The sequence below is a fragment of the Salvelinus alpinus genome, chromosome 2 (assembly GCF_045679555.1).
Source record: "Salvelinus alpinus chromosome 2, SLU_Salpinus.1, whole genome shotgun sequence".
Taxonomy (NCBI): domain Eukaryota; kingdom Metazoa; phylum Chordata; class Actinopteri; order Salmoniformes; family Salmonidae; genus Salvelinus; species Salvelinus alpinus.
The window spans coordinates 86200168-86220805 of NC_092087.1; the positions used below are offsets into that span (position 1 = coordinate 86200168).

A 20638-nucleotide genomic window follows, 5' to 3' on the forward strand; every position below is an offset into this window, starting at 1 on the left:
AGTAGACAGAACAGTGACGACCTTCGAAGCCAATGTTGGGGACACATTTTAATATAACTAAACCCTATGCGCAATAAGCGCTGATGCATGTCATTTGAATCAAATGATTGACCTTGGTGGTGATTACACATGCCCTGGATTCGGAAACTCACTACAGTAAAACATGTGACTGCTGTGGTTACGAAGATGGAGCTTATAAAAGTGTCACTGCCACACCATTGCCAGCCTTCCACATCCCTCCCCTTTGGTCTATTCCCGCCTTATTTTATGAATAATTACACGGCAAATCAGCCAATCGCTGGGATTCATTCCATATTTCATTAGGATTGACTGGTGAAATACACAATCATGTAACCGTTTCCGGCGTGACTCACTGACAAGCCCTCTCCAGTCCGCCAAGTGCATTATTCCCCTTGCCGACTTTAGCCTCCCCTTGAGCCACAGTGTCGGTCTGGTGGGGCCCGTCATCCGCTGGAGCTACCCTCGACAACCCTCAAGAGATTGGCGGCGAAAGTGTCGACTTTGAGAAGAGGAGACACCGAGGAATAACCGCGCAACTTGGACTTTACTATATCGTCTCTGCATGGAAGCGAATGGTTTCGTGTCCAGGCGGGTGGACACACCAAGCGTCGATGCCGGGGTTACTGCTGGAGCTGCAGGGGCAGACATTCGATGGCTCGGCGGGAGGATTTTGGATGCTACGGAGGGGTTTGTTGGTGGTCTGTCACCGCCACGGATAACAGCGGAACCGGACTTTACTGCGGTGTTGCAACTCCGAGCAGCCCCAGAGCCCACGGTGGCTGCTACGGAGACCGAAATAGACTACGAGGGGCTCCCCCAGGGTGTAGCCACCAGTACACACATGTTAGCCGGCGCCGTGGCTGGCATCATGGAACACTGCCTAATGTATCCCATCGACTGTGTTAAGGTAAAAGAACAAAGGTTAAATAAAAAAACGAATTACTTAATGACAAAGTCAACATGAAAAATTAGCCTTTAGCCAGGCGCTTGATTGCTATTGTGTAACTAAGCTTGTAACGTCAGTTACCGGTGTCTGGGGCTAACTTAGCTGTTCACAATTATTCCAGAATGGAAAGAGGGGAGGAATAGTTAGCTAACTAATTATGTAGATACATCACGTCTGCACACAAGTGTTGCTAAAATAACACATATACACATTCCCCAGTGACATGTACGTTGTCAGAGGAGCCACCATCAGTTGTTTAAATTGCTAACTAAGTTAGTTATGTTTGTTAGCAAATCGTGTTATTCAGAATCTCAGCCGTTGTTGACATAAATTCCGTTGGTAGGCCCAAGCCTGAGCTCGAGTAGGTTGCTAACTAGCGACGGTGAAAGTGACATGTCGCAAAATAATGATCTAGGCTGCTCGTTTGTTCTTTTTCAATGTAGTCGTACTTTTAAACCAAGGTTAATCATTACCCGCGCTAGCTAACTTCCTAATGTTAGCTGACCGACAGCGCGCTAGCACACGACAGGAGCCAGCCAGGTTACGTCACAAATATGTATATTGAGAAGTGTGTAATGAAACGTTAGCTACCTAACCAAGTATCACACGAAGTGCTCTTATGTACCTATGTAGGGCCTAGTTAGTTGTACACACTTGCCTCACACTGTATGCATCCCTAGTCTCCCAACTATAATGCATTGAAGCTTGTCTATCTAACTATATGACACAGGTTTGTTTTGGAGCAGCAACACTAGCTAATACTATAAAGGCACATACAGTTGTTATGGTTGTCATCAAATCCATATTTGTAGCGAGCTAGGCTAGATCACTGCATAATCACCACTTTGTTTCATAATCCTCGAGGAGAAGTGAAAGTATTTGGTTAGTGTTGGTTAAAGTGTATGTTGGTCACAAGGCCCTGGATTGGAGATACTCAATAGACTCCTCTGTCTACTCACTGATGTCAGTTGGGCTGATGTTGTTGCACATGATTAGAAGCTTTTACTTGAGTTATTACTGTCTTGTTTTGCACACTTTGTACAAAATAATAAAATGCAGTACTACAGGATATTTCTTAACGTAGCTCTTTATTAGCTAGCTATAACTGGCATGTTCACATATCGCCAACCAGGTTCAAACTGACCATCACCTAACCATTTGGGTGGTCTTAACCAATCATAGCACAGTATGATATGGCGGTAAAATGCATCCAATTACAATTCAGTATGTTTACACATATGAATATTACAATTACCACTGGAGGGTTCACTGAAACAGAACTGCAGATAAATATAGCTATTTTATAGAATGGATACCATTGATTCTCAACTCAACATGGAGTTTTGGTTCATCCTATGCATATTTGCATAGCTAGGTTGTGTATCTGAACTTTGTCCAGCCACTGACTGATCCAACTAGTTTGAGTTTAAACAGGGTTTGGCACCTGTTGGCTGTCCTCACCCCTGACCTCTCACCACCTGGACAGATTAATAGGTTGTAGGGTGAGAATGAGAACCTCAGCTGAACACCTATAACCTCTGTTACCTTCTAATCCTGCCCCATACTATCATGATACACACATACCCTTTGGTCTAGAATACCTAGTGTTTTCAGAAAGAACAGGAAGTAGCCAGCCAAATAGAAAAAGTTGTATGCTACTTTGGTGGCCTCTGGTATTGTACATTCTAATGCTAGATTGTATTTTCAACCAGCATCTGTCATGAAATAACTTCGTTTTTTATGGTGTTAGTTTCATCAGCTGCTGTACAATATGATATAAAACACAGGGAAACAAAATATTTTGACTGCGCTGGCCCTTTAATAAAGAATCCTGTAAGAGTCTGACTTCCACGGGCTTCAAGCTTCCACCCCTGTCCTGTACAACCATGGTACACCCATACATACCCTTTGGTCTAGAATACCCCTGTCCTATACAACCATGGAACACCCATACATACCCTTTGGTCTAGAATACCCCTGTCCTGTACAACCATGGTACACCCATACATACCCTTTGGTCTAGAATACCCCTGTCCTGTACAACCATGGTACACCCATACATACCCTTTGGTATAGAATACCCCTGTCCTGTACAACCATGGTACACCCATACATACCCTTTGGTCTAGAATACCACTGTCCCATACTACCACTGTGTACCATGGTCTCTGCTTTTGGCCCTGGGCAGTCTTGCCTTAAGGCAGTTATTCATGGTGAAAGATTTGTAGCCCCCCCTTGGCTTATTCCACATTTTGTTTTGTTACAGACTGAATTCAAAATTGATTTAATTATTTTATTCTCACCCATCTACACACGATAGCCCATGTTGACAACGTGAAACATGTTCTTAGAAATGTTTGCAAATTTATTGAAAATGAAATGCATAAATATCTAATTTACATAAGTATTCACAGCACTGAGTCAATAAATGTTAGAATGACCTTTGGCTGTAATTATAGCTGTGTGTCTTTCTTGGTAAATCTCTAAGAGCATGTGTTATTAAAAAAAAAAAATCCGTCTCAGTCAAGTTGGTTGTTTATCATTGCTAGACAGCCATTTTCAAGACTTGCTGTACATTTTCAAGATGACTTTTAAGTGAACTGTAACTAGGCCACTCAGGAACATTTTTTTTATCATCTTGGTAAGCAACTCCAGTGTATATTTGGCCTTGTGTTTTAGGTTATTGTCCTGCTGAAAGGTGACTTTGTCTCTGTGTCTGTTGGAAAGCAGACTGAACTGGGTTTTCCTATAGGTTTTTGCTTGTGCTTAGCTCTATTCAGCTTTAGTTTTATCCCCCCCAAAAACTCCCTATTCCTTGCTGATAACAAGGATACCCATAACATGATGTAGCCACCACCATGCTTGAAAATATTAAGTGGTACTCAGTGCGGGATGTGTTGTGATGGATTTGCCCCAAACTTAACGCTTTATATTATGGACACACAGTTAATTTCATTGCCACATTTTTTTTGTAGTTTTACTTTAGTGCCTTATTGTAAACAGGATGCATGTTTTGGATTATTTTTTATTCTGTACAGGCATCGTTCTTTTCACGCTGTCATTTAGGTTAGTATTGTGGAGTAACAACAAGTTTGTTGATCCATCTTCAGTTTTCTTCTATCACAGCCGTTAAACTCTGCACCTGTTTTAAAGTCACCGTTGGCCTCATGGTTAAATCCCTGAGCGGTTTCCTTTGTCTCCGGCAACTGAGAAGGAAGTTTCTTTCTAGTGACTGGGTGTATTGATACACCATCCAAATTATAATTAATAACTTCACCATGCTCAAAGGGATATTCAATGTCTGCTTTTTTTTTTTACCCATCTACCAATAGGTGCCCTTCTTTGCGAGGCATTGGAAAACCTCCCTGGTCTTTGTAGTTGAATCAGTGTTTGAAATTCACTGCTTGACTGAGGGACCTTACCTGTATGTGTGGGGTACAGAGACTAGGTAGTCTTTCAGAAATCACGTTAAACACTATTATTGCACATTGTTTAAGTCCATGTAACTTTATTATGTGACTTAAGCACATGTTTACTCCTTAACGTATTGTGTCTTGCCATAACAAAGGGTCTGAATACTTACTGACTTGACATTTCAGCATTTCATTTTTGAGTCATTTGTAAACTTTTCAAAAATATTTCCACTTTTACATTATGGGATATTGTGTGTGTGTGTGTAGGCCAGTGACACACAATCAACATTTGAATCCAATTTAAGTTGAGGCTGTAGTACAACAAAATGTGGAAATAGTCAAGAGGTGTGAATACTGTCTGAAGGCAAGGCACTGTATTTTCACTGTTCTGACCTTTTCAGAATCAATCGTGACTGTTGCACACTTTCCTGTCACTTATTTACTAGGGAAATGTCTCAACTCATTGGGTTGTTGTGAGGCTGATAATGGTGGTCATGGGCCAGTTAGAGTCTACTGCTTCCTCATTTGATCTGGTTTATTTTCCTAGCCCGGAGTCCTGCCTTGTTGAAACGGTGCTCTGACAGACGTCACTCGTGGTTAAATAAAGGAACTTGCGTTGGCGCTCCTTCCTTCCTCTCTCTCTCGCTGTTTCCTCCATAGATTTTCAAAATAACCATTTCCTCGTTGCTGCTGGGACCTTTTACAAGGTGTGTCACTGTCTCTCTGTGTCGCAAGTGGCAGCGTATTCCTTTTGTAGTGCCATAGGGCTCTGGTCAAAAGTAGTGCACTATTCAGGGTACAGGGTGCTGTAACACTGGCCTGTGGGTGCCATTTAGGACACACACACCCTGTTCTGAGCTGAGGAGCAGTTTCTCTCCACTGCCCGTCCGTTTTGTTCCTGTTGAATATGACCCAGGACTTCTAAAGGGCCTGCCCTTTAGCTAGAAGACAGGTCTGGCCTGTTATCTAGCTTGGCACCGTACCAGTTGGCCTGTGGGTGCTGTAATGCCGGCCTTTGGGTGCTAAAACGCCAGCCTGTGGGTGCTGTAGCGCCGGTTGACCTGAGCCTGGCATCATCGGTGTAGTTGCATGATTTCCAGTTAGGCCCATTCAGCCACAGTACAGAAACTATTTCAGAAAGCTGCCAATAGAGAGATACTGTAATGCACTGCCAGTTTGAGGCATGATCACACTAGACCTTTAAGTGATTAACAATAAGAATCATTCTTGGTTTGAATTAATGGACGATGCTAGTAGCTTCTAAATGTGGTATTGGATCTGATAAGACCGTTTATATTGAGGTCACTGTGACAACGAAGAGGAATGGCAGTTGCCAAGCCATGATGATCAAAGCCCCAAAACACTTGACAGCAAACCATGACGACGAGCGTTATAACAACCATGACGACGAGCGTTATAACAACCATGACGACGAGCGTTATAACAACCATGACGACGAGCGTTATAACAACCATGACGACGAGCGTTATAACAACCATGACGACGAGCGTTATAACAACCATGACGACGAGCGTTATAACAACCATGACGACGAGCGTTATAACAACCATGAGCTCTTGAGTTGAGTATAAACCAACAGGAAGTGTCAGTGGCAGGCACGACGACCGCGACTTTCCTCACAAGACGACCGTGACTCTCCTCACAAGACGACCGTGACTTTCCTCACACGACGACCGTGACTTTCCTCACACGACGACCGTGACTTTCCTCACACGACGACCGTGACTTTCCTCACACGACGACCGTGACTTTCCTCACACGACGACCGTGACCTTCCTCACACGACGACCGTGACCTTCCTCACACGACGACCGTGACCTTCCTCACACGACGACCGTGACTTTCCTCACACGACGACCGTGACTTTCCTCACACGACGACCGTGACTTTCCTCACACGACGACCGTGACTTTCCTCACACGACGACCGTGACTTTCCTCACACGACGACCGTGACCTTCCTCACACGACGACCGTGACCTTCCTCACACGACGACCGTGACCTTCCTCACACGACGACCGTGACTTTCCTCACACGACGACCGTGACTTTCCTCACACGACGACCGTGACTTTCCTCACACGACGACCGTGACTTTCCTCACACGACGACCGTGACTTTCCTCACACGACGACCGTGACTTTCCTCACACGACGACCGTGACTTTCCTCACACGACGACCGTGACTTTCCTCACACGACGACCGTGACCTTCCTCACACGACGACCGTGACCTTCCTCACACGACGACCGTGACCTTCCTCACACGACGACCGTGACTCTCCTCACACGACGACCGTGACTCTCCTCACAAGACGACCGTGACTCTCCTCACAAGACGACCGTGACTCTCCTCACAAGACGACCGTGACTCTCCTCACAAGACGACCGTGACTCTCCTCACAAGACGACCGTGACTCTCCTCACACGACGACCGTGACCTTCCTCACACGACGACCGTGACCTTCCTCACACGACGACCGTGACTCTCCTCACAAGACGACCGTGACTCTCCTCACAAGACGACCGTGACTTTCCTCACACGACGACCGTGACTTTCCTCACACGACGACCGTGACCTTCCTCACAAGACGACCGTGACTTTCCTCACAAGACGACCGTGACTTTCCTCACACGACGACCGCGACTCTCCTCACACGACGACCGCGACTCTCCTCACACGACGACCGCGACTCTCCTCACAAGACGACCGCGACTCTCCTCACAAGACGACCGCGACTCTCCTCACAAGACGACCGCGACTCTCCTCACACGACGACCGCGACTCTCCTCACACGACGACCGCGACTCTCCTCACACGACGACCGTGACTTTCCTCACAAGACGACCGTGACTTTCCTCACAAGACGAGGCCAAACATATTTTTTTTTGCATCCCAAATGGCACCATATTCCTTCTATAGTGCTCTACTTGACCAAGGCCCTTCCAGTAGGTCTCCAGTCAGAGGTAGTGAAATGTAGGCTATGCAACAGGGTGACATTTGGGATACAACCTTTCTCATACAGGAGAGAAGACCACTAATATGTTGAGCTGGTTTCCCCATCCTGTGTACTGTACTCTGGTGTCACGCGGTTGCTGCTCGGGCTGTGGCCTGACTGGGCTGCACATCCTAGGGCTTCTCATTATAATGGAGAGACGAGAAGGACGAGAGAGACGAGGACGGGAAAGTGAGAGGGCAAGAAATAATTCAGAAAGGGGGGACTTTCCCAGGGGATTCAGCTGTGTTAGGTTAACCCCTATGCTTTCATTTCCCCCTGAAGCCGGACTCTCAGGTGTCTGTCTATACCATGGTAATGCTAAGTCTGGTCAAATGAATGTTATGCAACCGGGTGCGTTCTGATGTTTCCATTTCCTGAAGAGGAGAGGAGTGGGGGATGAAAGTGTACCATTGTTGCTGTAGACTCAACACAAACATAGCGTGTGTGTGTGTGTGTGCACTGCAACTTCCGCAGGGCGTAGATGGCGCCGCATGTGAAAACGAACAGGACAGTAAAATGGAAATAAACATGGTAGTACGTTTAATTGTGTAGAAATGGTGTTGACTGTTAGCTCCGTGTTTCTAGTAACATGGGTTGGAGGGGGATGCCAAGGACAGACTGGTGTTGAGGTCTATCTAACACTGTTGTATTGGTTCTGAGAATTGGTGAGGTGCAGAAATGGCCTTTAAAATGTAAGGCCTGGGCTATCTGTCGTTGCAAAAAAACAAACACTTGAAACCACTTTAGAAACAATGGAAGTTGGGGCAGTCTTTTAGAGCCTTGTGTAAAAAAAAATATATATATATATATGACAACAAAACACTTTTTCTCCACATTCATTCTGACTTTCCGTTTCCCAGAAGTGTGTGTAGTCATGAGTGGGAATTTCCATCCCTGCTCTCCAGAAGTCATTTCCCCACCCTTCCGTCTTGGTGTCCTCTGTGATTGGATAAAGGAGGCTATTCTACTCTTGACGCAATCTCATAAGTTTGGTTATTGCTCAATCCTTCCTACACAGAGCATTATTCTGTTGTGACACAGTGACTGGTGCCCTGTTGACAGAGGAAGGGTGGAACCCAGTAGCTTCACGCCTATTTATTATGTCTTGGCATTGTGATGCGTCTACCTACCTAGCTGACTTTGAGCCAGTAAACACGAACATACTGATAGGCTCTACAGAGAAACGTCTACTGTATTGGACCTGGTGGACTGCACTGTGACTGCACTCTTACTTTTCACATATCAGTTGACCCACTAATTAGCTGAACGTTGAAAGAGTTGATTGACTATGCATTGATGCCCTTTCCCCTCATTTCTCCCGCCCCCTCTTCTACATTCTTTCTGTCCCTCTCCTCCCCCCTTTATCCCTCCTTGTCTTCCCTCCCTCTCTCTCTCTCCAGACGCGGATGCAGAGCCTGCAGCCCGAGCCGGGGGCGCGTTACCGTAACGTGATGGACGCGCTACGTCAGATCGTGCGTACCGAGGGGGTGTGGCGACCTGTGAGGGGACTGAATGTCATGGCGATAGGGGCGGGGCCAGCCCATGCTCTGTACTTTGCCTGTTATGAGAAACTCAAGTTCTCACTCAGCAACGTGGTCCACCCGGGAGCGAACAGCCACTTTGCTAATGGTACAGTGTCACAGCCACACATTCACTGAGACATTGACATGTGCGAACATACTGTACCTTAGAGCTATTAGCAATGTTGCTAATTTGACCAACGGTCACTGAGAGACCGACAGATTAAGGAAAAGTATGAAGGAAAGTTGCAGCATCCACTGCTGTGTGTTTTTGGCTTACTGCACTGGTAACCAACTATCTCTCTACCCTCTCTGCTGTCTCTTTCTAACAGGAATGGCAGGCTGCATGGCCACTGTACTCCATGATGCAATCATGAACCCAGCAGAAGGTAAAACTGTGTGTGTGCGTACTTTGTGTGTGTGTGCGTGCATACTTTGTGCGAGCATACTTTGTGTGTGCGTGCATGCATACTTTGTGTGTGTGTGTGCGTGCGTGCATACTTTGTGCTTGCGTGCATACTTTGTGTGTGTGTGTGCATACTTTGTGTGTGTGTGCATACTTTGTGTGTGTGTGCATACTTTGTGTGTGTGTGTGCATACTTTGTGTGTGTGCGTGCATACTTTGTGTGTGTGCGTACTGTTTGTGCGTACTGTGTTTGTGCGTTGTGTGTGTGTGCGTACTGTGTGTTTGTGCATACTGTGTGTTTGGGTACTGTGTGTGTGCAGGGGTCAGGTTAATGCAGGATTCTTTGTTTTTCATGCAGAAAAGGGAAGATAAAACACTAAATAAATATCTTGCTGCGTTTTGCAAACGCAGATCTAAATTGCTTATTGTAAATTCTGCTCCAAATCATGAATGTAAAAGGAGTTGTTTCATGCTGCAGCTGTACTTCTCTGATTTAAATAATATATCATCTCTTGTCTTTGGATCACCAGACAGCGCTCTGATGAAATAATATATCGTCTCTTGTCATTGGTTCACCAGACAGCGCTCTGATGAAATAATATATCGTCTCTTGTCATTGGATCACCAGACAGCGCTCTGACTCATGTGTAGGATACCATTCTCCGGTCATTTCCTCAGGTGTCATTTTTCTCCGGTAGAAAGTTAAAATGCAAGATTAACTTTAAGCAAAACCTTTGGAAATGTAGCTGCTACATTCTTTCACTAGATAGATTTCCCTCCAACTGGCGACACATTTTCATGTGAATATTCTAAAATCTGCATAAAAACAATAGGCACATTTTCCCACCAGAGATGTTTCCATCAAATTGACTTGTTGCGGATTAAAGGCTGTGCCTGATTTACGTAGTGTACATAAAAATTACCTTTGCAGTTAAAAAAAGCCAAGTTAAATGGGTTTCCATCGCATTTTCAACTCTACTGATGGTTTTGTCAAAACCATTGTGTCGTTACATTGCGAATGTGTCCACTCTGGTCTTGGCACGTCCGCTCCAGCCAACAGCTGGCAGATACAGGGTGGGTAGAGCTTACATTAGAGCTCTGTTACCAGGCCCGGGCCCGACGGGTCCCGACGTTAGGGTCGAGTAGGGCCTGTTCATCAATAACTAGGGTACGGGCAGGGCTCGGGATCATTAAATCCATCACTAACATTTTGAAGCGGAGGCATTTGCTCGGGCTCTGCTGCGTAGTTCAGTGATATCTGTCACAAGTGTTTCATCACCAAATATAAAACAGGAGGGATTATTTGACAGAAAATAATTATACTCCGATAAAACTCAAGGATTATTGAGTGAGGAAAAGTAGCTAACAGCTAACTGCTATCTCATGTCTCTGCATTGAGTAGAGCAGCCCAAGCTGAGCCGTTGCTATGGATACTCGGAGCAGCCAAGCATCGATCATCATGTCACCAGAATAAGACCCGCCAGTATGTCCTTGTCACCTAAATAATAATTGCGCTATTTCAGAACTGTCTTGCTAAACTATTAGAATCCTTGATTCATTCTCAGCTAAGATCTTTCTTATCTTTGAAATGTATTCTAAATGTACATCAGTTTTAGACCAGGTCATAGCACTCTCTCTCCTGCATCCCTCCTTGATGTGGTTAACTCGATGGCTAAAAGGCAACATTGACATCTTCATTGACCTTTCGATACTGTTGATCACTCGGAGGCTTTCCTCAATTGGCCTAGACCAGCCTGCATGTAACTGGTTTAAAAATTACTTAACAGATGGAACTCCATGTGTATCAGGTTTCCTGAATATTACAAAAGGTGTCCCGCAGGGGTCGATTCTGGGTCCTGTACTTTTTACTGTTTAATACAGTTGTTTATGCCATTTCCCCCACGGTTGACCAGGTACTCTCTGAACTACAGTATGCCTTCATTGTATTACAGAAACTTTATTGACCTGAAATTAGTATTGAATGCAGGTCAAACTAAGCACATGTTGTTCTCTGGAGCACATATATAAAAATAGCTCTGATTTAAGCATGTATTTTGGATGGTGTCCTTATTGATTGCGTCCCTGCTTACAAATATCTGGGCATCTGGATAGATGAAAGCTGTCTTTTAAAAAGAATATTGATAGTAAAAAATCTGAGAATAAAAATGGTCTTCTTTAGAAATAGGTCCTGCCTCTCGCTAAATAGCAGAAAGCAGGTTATTCAGTTGAAGTTCCTATCGGTCGTAGCCTATGGCGACATCATCTGTATGAACGTAGCTGCCACTTCATTGAAGCCGTTAGATGCAGTTTGTCATGGCGCACTGCGCTTTATTACGGGTGACAATTTTAGTGCTCATCGCTGCATTCTTCTGATGTCGCGTAGGTTGATACATTGCTATGTTTATTCATTTCTAAAGCCCTTTTACAAAAAGTCCCCGCTGTACCTAACATCTTCACTAAACTTTAGACATGCTTGTTACCACACCCAGTCTCAGGGATGGTTAACTCTGGAAATTCCTTTGGTCTCTACAGAGTTATGTAAATCAGCTTTTAGTTTGTTCCACAAATGAGGTAAAAATGTTGTTGAATGTGATGTTCTGGTGCCTCTAGGTCCATTCAGAAAGCTGATTGAAACCTAATTAATGATGAATGTGATGTTCTGGTGCCTCTAGGTCCATTCAGAAAGCTGATTGAAACCTAATTAATGATGAATGTGATGTTCTGGTGCCTCTAGGTCCATTCAGAAAGCTGATTGAAACCTAATTAATGATGAATGTGATGTTCTGGTGCCTCTAGGTCCATTCAGAAAGCTGATTGAAACCTAATTAATGATGAATGTGATGTTCTGGTGCCTCTAGGTCCATTCAGAAAGCTGATTGAAACCTAATTAATGATGAATGTGATGTTCTGGTGCCTCTAGGTCCATTCAGAAAGCTGATTGAAACCTAATTAATGATGAATGTGATGTTCTGGTGCCTCTAGGTCCATTCAGAAAGCTGATTGAAACCTAATTAATGATGAATGTGATGTTCTGGTGCCTCTAGGTCCATTCAGAAAGCTGATTGAAACCTAATTAATGATGAATGTGATGTTCTGGTGCCTCTAGGTCCATTCAGAAAGCTGATTGAAACCTAATTAATGATGAATGTGATGTTCTGGTGCCTCTAGGTCCATTCAGAAAGCTGATTGAAACCTAATTAATGATGAATGTGATGTTCTGGTGCCTCTAGGTCCATTCAGAAAGCTGATTGAAACCTAATTAATGATGAATGTGATGTTCTGGTGCCTCTAGGTCCATTCAGAAAGCTGATTGAAACCTAATTAATGATGAATGTGTTTGTTTTTTATGACCATGTTGTTCTTTCTACTTGCATTTTGTATTTATATTCATGTGTTTTTTTTCTGTCATTCAAGGCACAAAACAGACCTTGGTCTCAGTATGACTCTGATAAAATAAAGGTTAAATAAAATATTGAAAAGGAGCATCAAGCTCATCACTGTGCACTTTCCCCACCCTGTGAAGTTCATCACTTATTTCATCTGTAGCCTAATAAACGGCATGCTTTCCTAACGAGTCTTATTGAGAGGACCACACATGTCATCACGTGACTCCAACTTTACTTCAATATGATGGTTATTATATCAATATTTGCACCTAAGTGTTTCCATCACCATTTCTGGCAGAAGTCATTTTACAGACACAAAGATTCCACCTTGTCTAGCGTGTTTTATCAACGTTTGGGAAGTTAGTGCTCTTTCCAACAGGCCTGTCATGAAATGTTTTATCCGACATTAAAAGGTTGGATGGAAACCTGGTTGATGATAAACAGAAATATATCAAAGCACATTTTTTTTAAATTGTTAGCTCATTTACTTATATGCTGCTAGCCAAATAACATTGCACTTCTGTCTGTCATCTGATGAAAGCGATTTTCTGTCGAATGTGTTGCAGTTATGTATTTTGTGTGATGAAAAACTAGAGTTGCACGCTCTATTAAAGCAAAAAAAACACAGACTTTTGATATAAAACACAGGTGAAATGGTTTAAGACGCAGAGTTTTTGATGGTGTGGGTTTTGAAAATGCGGAGTTCTGAGAGCTAAATGCGACCGTGTGTGTGTGTGTGTGTGTGTGTGTGTGTGTGTGTGTGTGTGTGTGTATGTACACACTACAGTGATGTCACCTGATAAACACTGTAGATATCTGCAGCGTCAGACTCCCTGATACATTAATAGAACAGTAATCCCTTCTCTGTCTGAATATGTACAGCACCTCCCCACAACTCTTTATATACTGCTACAGGACACTAGGGGGAGCTCTGAGACTGGACTGGGGGTGCCCATTAGGAGCAGCACCTGGGTAGAAGTTGCTAGTAGGCACAGATATAGGATCAGCTTACATTAGTCATATCCTATCCTTGACCTTTAGGGCAGGAAAAGTAAAACTGGCCTTAGATCAGTGTTGAGGGTTAGCATCATCTAACTAAAGGGGCATCGGAACCCACATCTGTGAGTGTCATTAGTCGACCGGTTTGCAGGTGTGTGTTTACATCCTGCTCCCTCAAGTGTATAGCATTAACATCCGCTGGCTCACACACATCTGGCCATGGTGATTGGTGTTTCCATAGCAACCTGACCAGGCCCAGGTGTGCCAGCCAGCTGTGCCATTGGTCCACCGGCTGGGTCACTAGGGACGGGATTGGACGCTTTGAACTTTCTGGTGTTCTGAATTCCATTAAGCCCCATTTCCTTTTACTTTCCTAAGTAGTGTTTCCTTTAGAGACTGGTTTCATCTCATTCTGATTGGCTGCAGTGGGGAATCCCTTGATGGTGTGTCTCAACTGTATCCCTCATTAAAAGCCTAATATCTCTGTTTTGACTAGATGTGGTACTCTTTTCCTTTCAACTATTATTTTCTTCTCTGTCCTCCCATCACCTGTTCTTTCTTCCTCTCCCTTTTCCTCTAGGCTGACCTTCCTCTTCCGTTTCTTCTAGGCTGAACTTCCTCTCCTCTCCCTTTTCCTCCTCTAGGCTGAACTTCCTCTCCCTTTTCCTCTAGGCTGACCTTCCTCTTCCGTTTCCTCTAGGCTGACCTTCCTCTCCCTTTTCCTCCTCTAGGCTGAACTTCCTCTCCCTTTTCCTCTAGGCTGACCTTCCCTCTTCCGTTTCTTCTAGGCTGAACTTCCTCTCCCTTTTCCTCCTCTAGGCTGAACTTCCTCTCCCTTTCCTCCTCTAGGCTGACCTTCCTCTTCCATTTCTTCTAGGCTGAACTTCCTCTCCTCTCCCTTTTCCTCCTCTAGGCTGAACTTCCTCTCCTCCCTCCCTTTCCTCCTCTAGGCTGACCTTCCTCCCTTTCCTCCTCTAGGCTGAACTTCCTCTCTGTCTGGTTGTGTACTTTAAAAGCTCCAGTGTGTTTTCAACATCTGTTCCTTTTTCTTTCTAAACTCTCTTTCTCTCCCCCCTAGTGGTGAAGCAGCGTATGCAGATGTACAACTCCCCGTACCGCGGCGTGTCTGACTGCATGGGCTCCATCTGGAGGCGCGAGGGCCCCGGGGCCTTCTACCGCTCCTACACAACGCAGCTGACCATGAACGTCCCCTTCCAGGCTCTCCACTTCATGACCTACGAGTACCTCCAGGAGCTGCTAAACCCCCACAGACAGTACAACCCCTCCTCTCACGTCATCTCCGGGGCGCTTGCCGGGGCCATTGCCGCCGCCGCCACCACCCCGCTGGACGTCTGTAAGACCCTCCTCAACACCCAGGAGGCCCTAGCGGTCCATGCCGAGGTCCCAGGAGCGCTGGAGGTTGGAGCGAGTGTAGGGACGGCGTCGGCCACTGGGGGGCGCCGCATCTCGGGGTTAGGGGAGGCGTTCCGGACTGTGTACAGGATGGGGGGCGGGGCGGCGTTCTTTAAGGGCGTCCAGGCCAGGATCATCTATCAGATGCCCTCCACCGCCATCAGCTGGTCCGTCTACGAGTTCTTCAAATACGTCATCACCAAGCGCCAGTACGAGAGAAGGCTGCACCACCGAGACGGAGAGAAGTAGAGAGGGAGGGACGACCTTCACTCAAAATGTCCCCCAAGGAACCCACCCCCATAGAGATGTACTAGAGAGCTCAGCTCCTATCTTTGGGCCAAGTTCCCCCTCTATCTAACTCTATAACCACCCCACAGTAACCCCACCTCTGACCATTTGACCTCTGACCTTCTAAACTAACCAGGAAATAAAAGCCCCTCCCCCTAGTGTTTTTGACTAGAAGAGATACAGCTTTTGTCAAAATTCACCTTACACAGCAGGTTTAGAACTTACGCAGCAGGTTAGGAGAATTGACGTAGCAGTTTAGGAGAATTAGGTTAAGGTAAGGAAAAGTGTAAGGGTTAGCAAAAGTTTTTTGTTGCCAAAAGCTGTGTCCCATCTATACCTGACCTCCTCTTATCCCCTCACATAGGAGAACAAGTCCCCATCTTTCACATAGTTTATTATAGGCATACTGTACATGGCACTTTAAATCAAATATACACTCACTGGCCAGTTTATTAGGTACACCCATCTAGTACCGGGTCGGACTCCCTTTGCCTCCAGAACAGCCTGAATTCTTTGGGGCATGGATTCTACAAAGTGTCGGAAACGTTATTTTCTCAATTGGTATCAAGGGACCTAAGGTGTGGCAGGAAACTTTCCCCACCAGTACACCACCGCCACCGGCCTGTACCGTTGACACCAGGCAGGATGAGTCCATGGACTCATGCTGCATACGCCAAATTATGACTCTGCATCAGCTTGACGCAACAGGAACCGGGATTTGTCAGACCAGGCGATGTTGTTCCATTCCTCAATTGTCCAGTGTTGGTGATTGTGTGCCCACTGGAGCTGCTTCCTGTTGTTTTTAGCTGATAGGAGTGGAACCCGGTGTGGTCGTCTGCTGCAATAGCCCATCTGTGACAAGAACCGACAAGTTGTGTGTTCTGAGATGATGTTCTGCACACCACTGTTGTACTGCTCCGTTATCTGTCTGTTTGTGGCCCGACTGTTACCTTGTACCACTGTTGTACTGCTCCGTTATCTGTCTGTTTGTGGCCAGACTGTTACCTTGCACCACTCTAGCCGTTCTCCTTTGACCTCTCATCAACGAGATGTTTTCCCCCGGGACTGCCACTGACTGGACGGTTTTTGTTTGTCGTGCCATTCTCGGTAAACCCTAGACTGTCGTGTGTGAAAAGCCCAGGAGGGCAGACGTTGATGAGATTCTGGATCTGGAGTACCTGGCACCAACAATCATACCTGGCACCAACAATCATACCTGGCACCAACAATCATACCACGCTCAACGTCGCTTAGGTCACTCGTTTTGCCCATTCTAACTTTCAATGGAACAGTAACTGAATGCCTGTCTGCCTGCTTTATATAGCAAGCCACAGCCACGTTACTCACTGGCTGTAGGAGCCATCCATTTTGGTAAATGAGCTGATGTACCTAATAAACTGTCCGGTTACTGTCTATATTATTAGAATTATATTTCTGCATTTCCCTACTATAGCCACTAGGGGGCTATGAGTCTCATCCTCCATTGGCTTTATGGACAGATCTAAAAGAGTCCCAATAATATCTACTTTCTCCTGCAAATGTGCACTCGTTCACTACTTCCCACAAATCTAATAGCATTGGGTTGGTGGAGGCATGGGCCAGTCAGTTTCCACCATATTTCTTATACCAGTCATTTCCTTTTAAATCAGTGAAGGGAAGTGAACAAGGGCACACTTTGGGAGGAAGGTGAGGTCATGGGGACGTAGACCAAGTGAAGACATCTGTATTGGGTGATGACTGGAGTCAGTGGATTCAGCATTAAGGATATATCTATAGTCACTACTACCACTGGACTATATTTAGATTAACGTCTAGCATTCTGAAATGGGAAGTAAATTCACCAGAAATTGTTTCATGCAATTTAAAACAATAACGGCCTTTTCCATCTTTGAGATAGTGACTTGGCTTGTGTTAACTTATTTCTCCGCCTGTACATATACATTGAGGAATATGAGTATTTTGACTTGAAATGTTCAACTTAACACATTGGAGTTGATCAAGGCAGTGGTGTTGACTGTGTGTGGATGTGACTGACTGAATGAGGAAGAGAGAAATAAATAAAATAGGAGTACAAAGCGCTAGAACATTGAGTGCAAAGCGCTAGAACATTGAGTGCAAAGCGCTAGAACATTGAGTGCAAAGCGCTAGAACATTGAGTGCAAAGCGCTAGAACATTGAGTGCAAAGCGCTAGAACATTGAGTGCAAAGTGCTAGGACACCATATAGAGAATAATGTGCCTTTTGGGACAGAACCTCTGAGGATGGTAGGAGGGTGTACTACACCTCCAGTCTACCAGACTGTTGAGAGTTATGGGCTTTGTTTCAGATGGCACCCTATTCCCTGTATAGTGCACTACTTACAGGGAGAAGAAGACCTTTCCCTTGAGAGTGCGTGTAGTGTCCCAAATGGCATCTTGGCCCCTATATAGTGTACTACTTCTGATCACAGCTCATATGGATCTGGTCAAAAGTAGTGCACTATATAGGGAATAGGGTGCCATTTGGGACGGAACCTTCTGACCACGCACCGCTTTCTAGCACTTATAGTCATTTACAGTTATGTGTGGTGACTAATCATTTAAATAGTAACTTACATACATGTATTTACTTATCCTATGGTAACTAATCATTTAAATAGTAACTTACTTACATGTAGTTACTTATCCTATGGTAACTTTTAGCAACATTTACTACGTACACACGGCCTTCGAATCAGCCGCCATGAGTCAAACGCACAAATACAAAGTCCTACTGGACCCTAACCTTCATTTCTGAAGCCATATTATTACAGGAAAGAACATGTGTGAATAGGAATACTCTATCCTAGATGAACTCATTCTACCTGTAAATTAGTAGAGTTTCAGACAAGTGTTCTGGAACCGACCTGATAAGTGAAGATTTAATATATAGGTTCCTTCATATTATGGTTGGAAAATTCTGGGAACTTTTCAAAATTCTCAGTTTATCCAGAAATGTTCCTGTAATCATTAGGAAAAAAGCTGGGCATCCTGAATCCCCAATGACCTGTTGAAAACTTGGAATTTTGGGGAAGTTAGGGGAATTTTGGATCCTTGTAATAGATTACTTGGCAGGATATCCCCCTCATATAGACTAACCAACTGCCACCCAGAACGGCACCCTATAGAACATATAGGTAGAAACAACATACTACAACATACTGAATACACAAGTAGCGAACAATGTTTTGAATATGTTAACTTAAAGGGGAAGTTCACTATTTTACAACTTTGTCAGATGGTTCCTCATCCTGAAAGTAGTCTATGGGCCAGAAGAAACGTATCAATGCTTCAGGGTTTTTTAAACAACCACTACAAAATTCAGTCAACTTTAGCCACCGCTAGCTCCTAAAATACTGAACTTCCCCTTTAAAGGAGTTGGTGAGAGAAAAGATAACTGAATGTAGAATGTGTGTTTCCTGCCGTATGCCATGTTTGGGAGTGGAAACCAAAGACTGAAAGAACGGGGGATGGGTGAATTTGATGTGATGAAAAGCTAGAAAAGAGGATTGATCTGTAGTGAAAGAGAAACTTCTTCCTGTATTATTTTGTGAATTGTAAATAAATAGTCGCTAACGGGCAGCGCCTCGCAGAAGCAGGGTCTTCTCTTGGGACTGCTGCCCCCATGTGCTGGAGAGAAATGATCCATGACAATGTGTCCTGTCTCTTTTTTCGTGAAAATGTTCTGTAAGAAATGTCTGTTATTTTAACCGTAAAACACTGGAAAAGTGCATGTTACAGCTGCACTTTGTATACTAAGGTGGCTGGTATTGCTCGTCCCTAACTCTCAATCCTTACCCCTCTTCCATCCCTACCCCTCCTCACAAACCCTGTGTCATCTGTCTGTCTGTCTGCCCGTGTGCGTAGGCCTATATTTTCAAGAATAACCTCAGCTGTAGCCAGCCTATACAGCCCTGTCCATAGTTTGATGAATTGTGTGTCAGTGGTGTTTTTAATGTGGGAAGAAAATCTAAACCCTCTTCATCAGTGATGCAGCTGGTGGCAGATGAAACACACAGACAATGGCTTCAGCCCAAATTGCACCCTATTCCCTATTTAGTGCACTACTTTTGACCAGGGCCTATATGGCTCTAGTCAAAAGTAGTGCACTCTGCAGGGTCATTTGGGACGCAGGATAATAACTCACATCATCATAGCCTTGAGTGGATGGTGTGTAAATAACATCCGTCATAATTAAGTTTGATAATATGGCGTGTGTCAGCTGTATCAGCACCCCTATGATATCCAGCTATTGAGATATACAGGTAACTGACCAAATAAAGGAAACATTTTGAGTACATGAGAGATAGAAAGTGAATATATGAGTTAATTAAGCAATTAACATCCCATCATGCTTAGGGTCATGTAGAAAACTGCCCAGTTGACCATTATTTTGTCTGCCATGACTAGAAGAGATTTTAGTGATTTGAAACAGGGGTCTCAAAGGAGCATAGGTGATTTAAAGTAAGTGTGTGTGTGTGTGTCATTCACCAGATTTCAACCCAATTCAATACTTATGGGAGATTCTTGAGAGATTCTGAGACAGCATTTTCCACCACCATCAACAAAACACCAAATGATAGTATTTCTGGTGGAAGAACTGTCGTGTCCCTGCAACGTAGGTCCAGACACTTGTAGAATCTATGCCAAGGTGCATTTAAGATGTTCTGATGGCTCATGGTGGCCCAACGCCCTATTAACACACTTCATAATATTGTTTCCTTTATTTTGGCAGTTACTTGTATGTTTTACACGAGAATAATGTCTCCTGGAAATACACAGAGAACGATGAATGTCACTGTCATGCTGGTTCTGAGTTGCACCCAGAGAGACGACAGCCCGAGGTGTACCATGTTACAATAGCGTGTGGGGCCTAGCCTATATCATCCATTGCATTAGGTTAGGATAAAATTACTAGGATATCAGGGTTGGGGTCAAATCCATTTAAATTCCAGGCAATTCAGTAAATACACTGACATTTCAGTTCTGATCAATGCTCTTTAATATGGAAAATGTGGAATTGGAATTTGTTTCACTTTCTGAATTGAAATGGAATTGACCCCAACCCTGTTAGATGGCCAACATTGGTGAAGTAGGTCTAAGCATAAAGATGTATGATTTAGTCATACTCCTTATTTTTGTGCACTTCCCTTAAGGCGTTTACAGATGGGCCAAGGTCTTTTTAGCTAACATGCCTCTCCTGTCTTTGGC

At 44.5% G+C, this 20638-nt stretch overlaps 1 protein-coding gene across 1 annotated transcript; it reads left to right on the forward strand.

Annotated features, from left to right (window-relative positions):
- Positions 1-299: 299 nt before the first annotated feature.
- Positions 300-19078, forward strand: LOC139568000 (mitoferrin-2-like). Its single transcript, XM_071389659.1, has 4 exons — positions 300-928; positions 8799-9027; positions 9251-9307; positions 14788-19078. The coding sequence occupies exons 1-4, from the start codon at positions 584-586 to the stop codon at positions 15369-15371; spliced, it is 1215 nt and encodes a 404-aa protein (XP_071245760.1). The 5' UTR covers positions 300-583; the 3' UTR covers positions 15372-19078.
- Positions 19079-20638: the final 1560 nt, after the last annotated feature.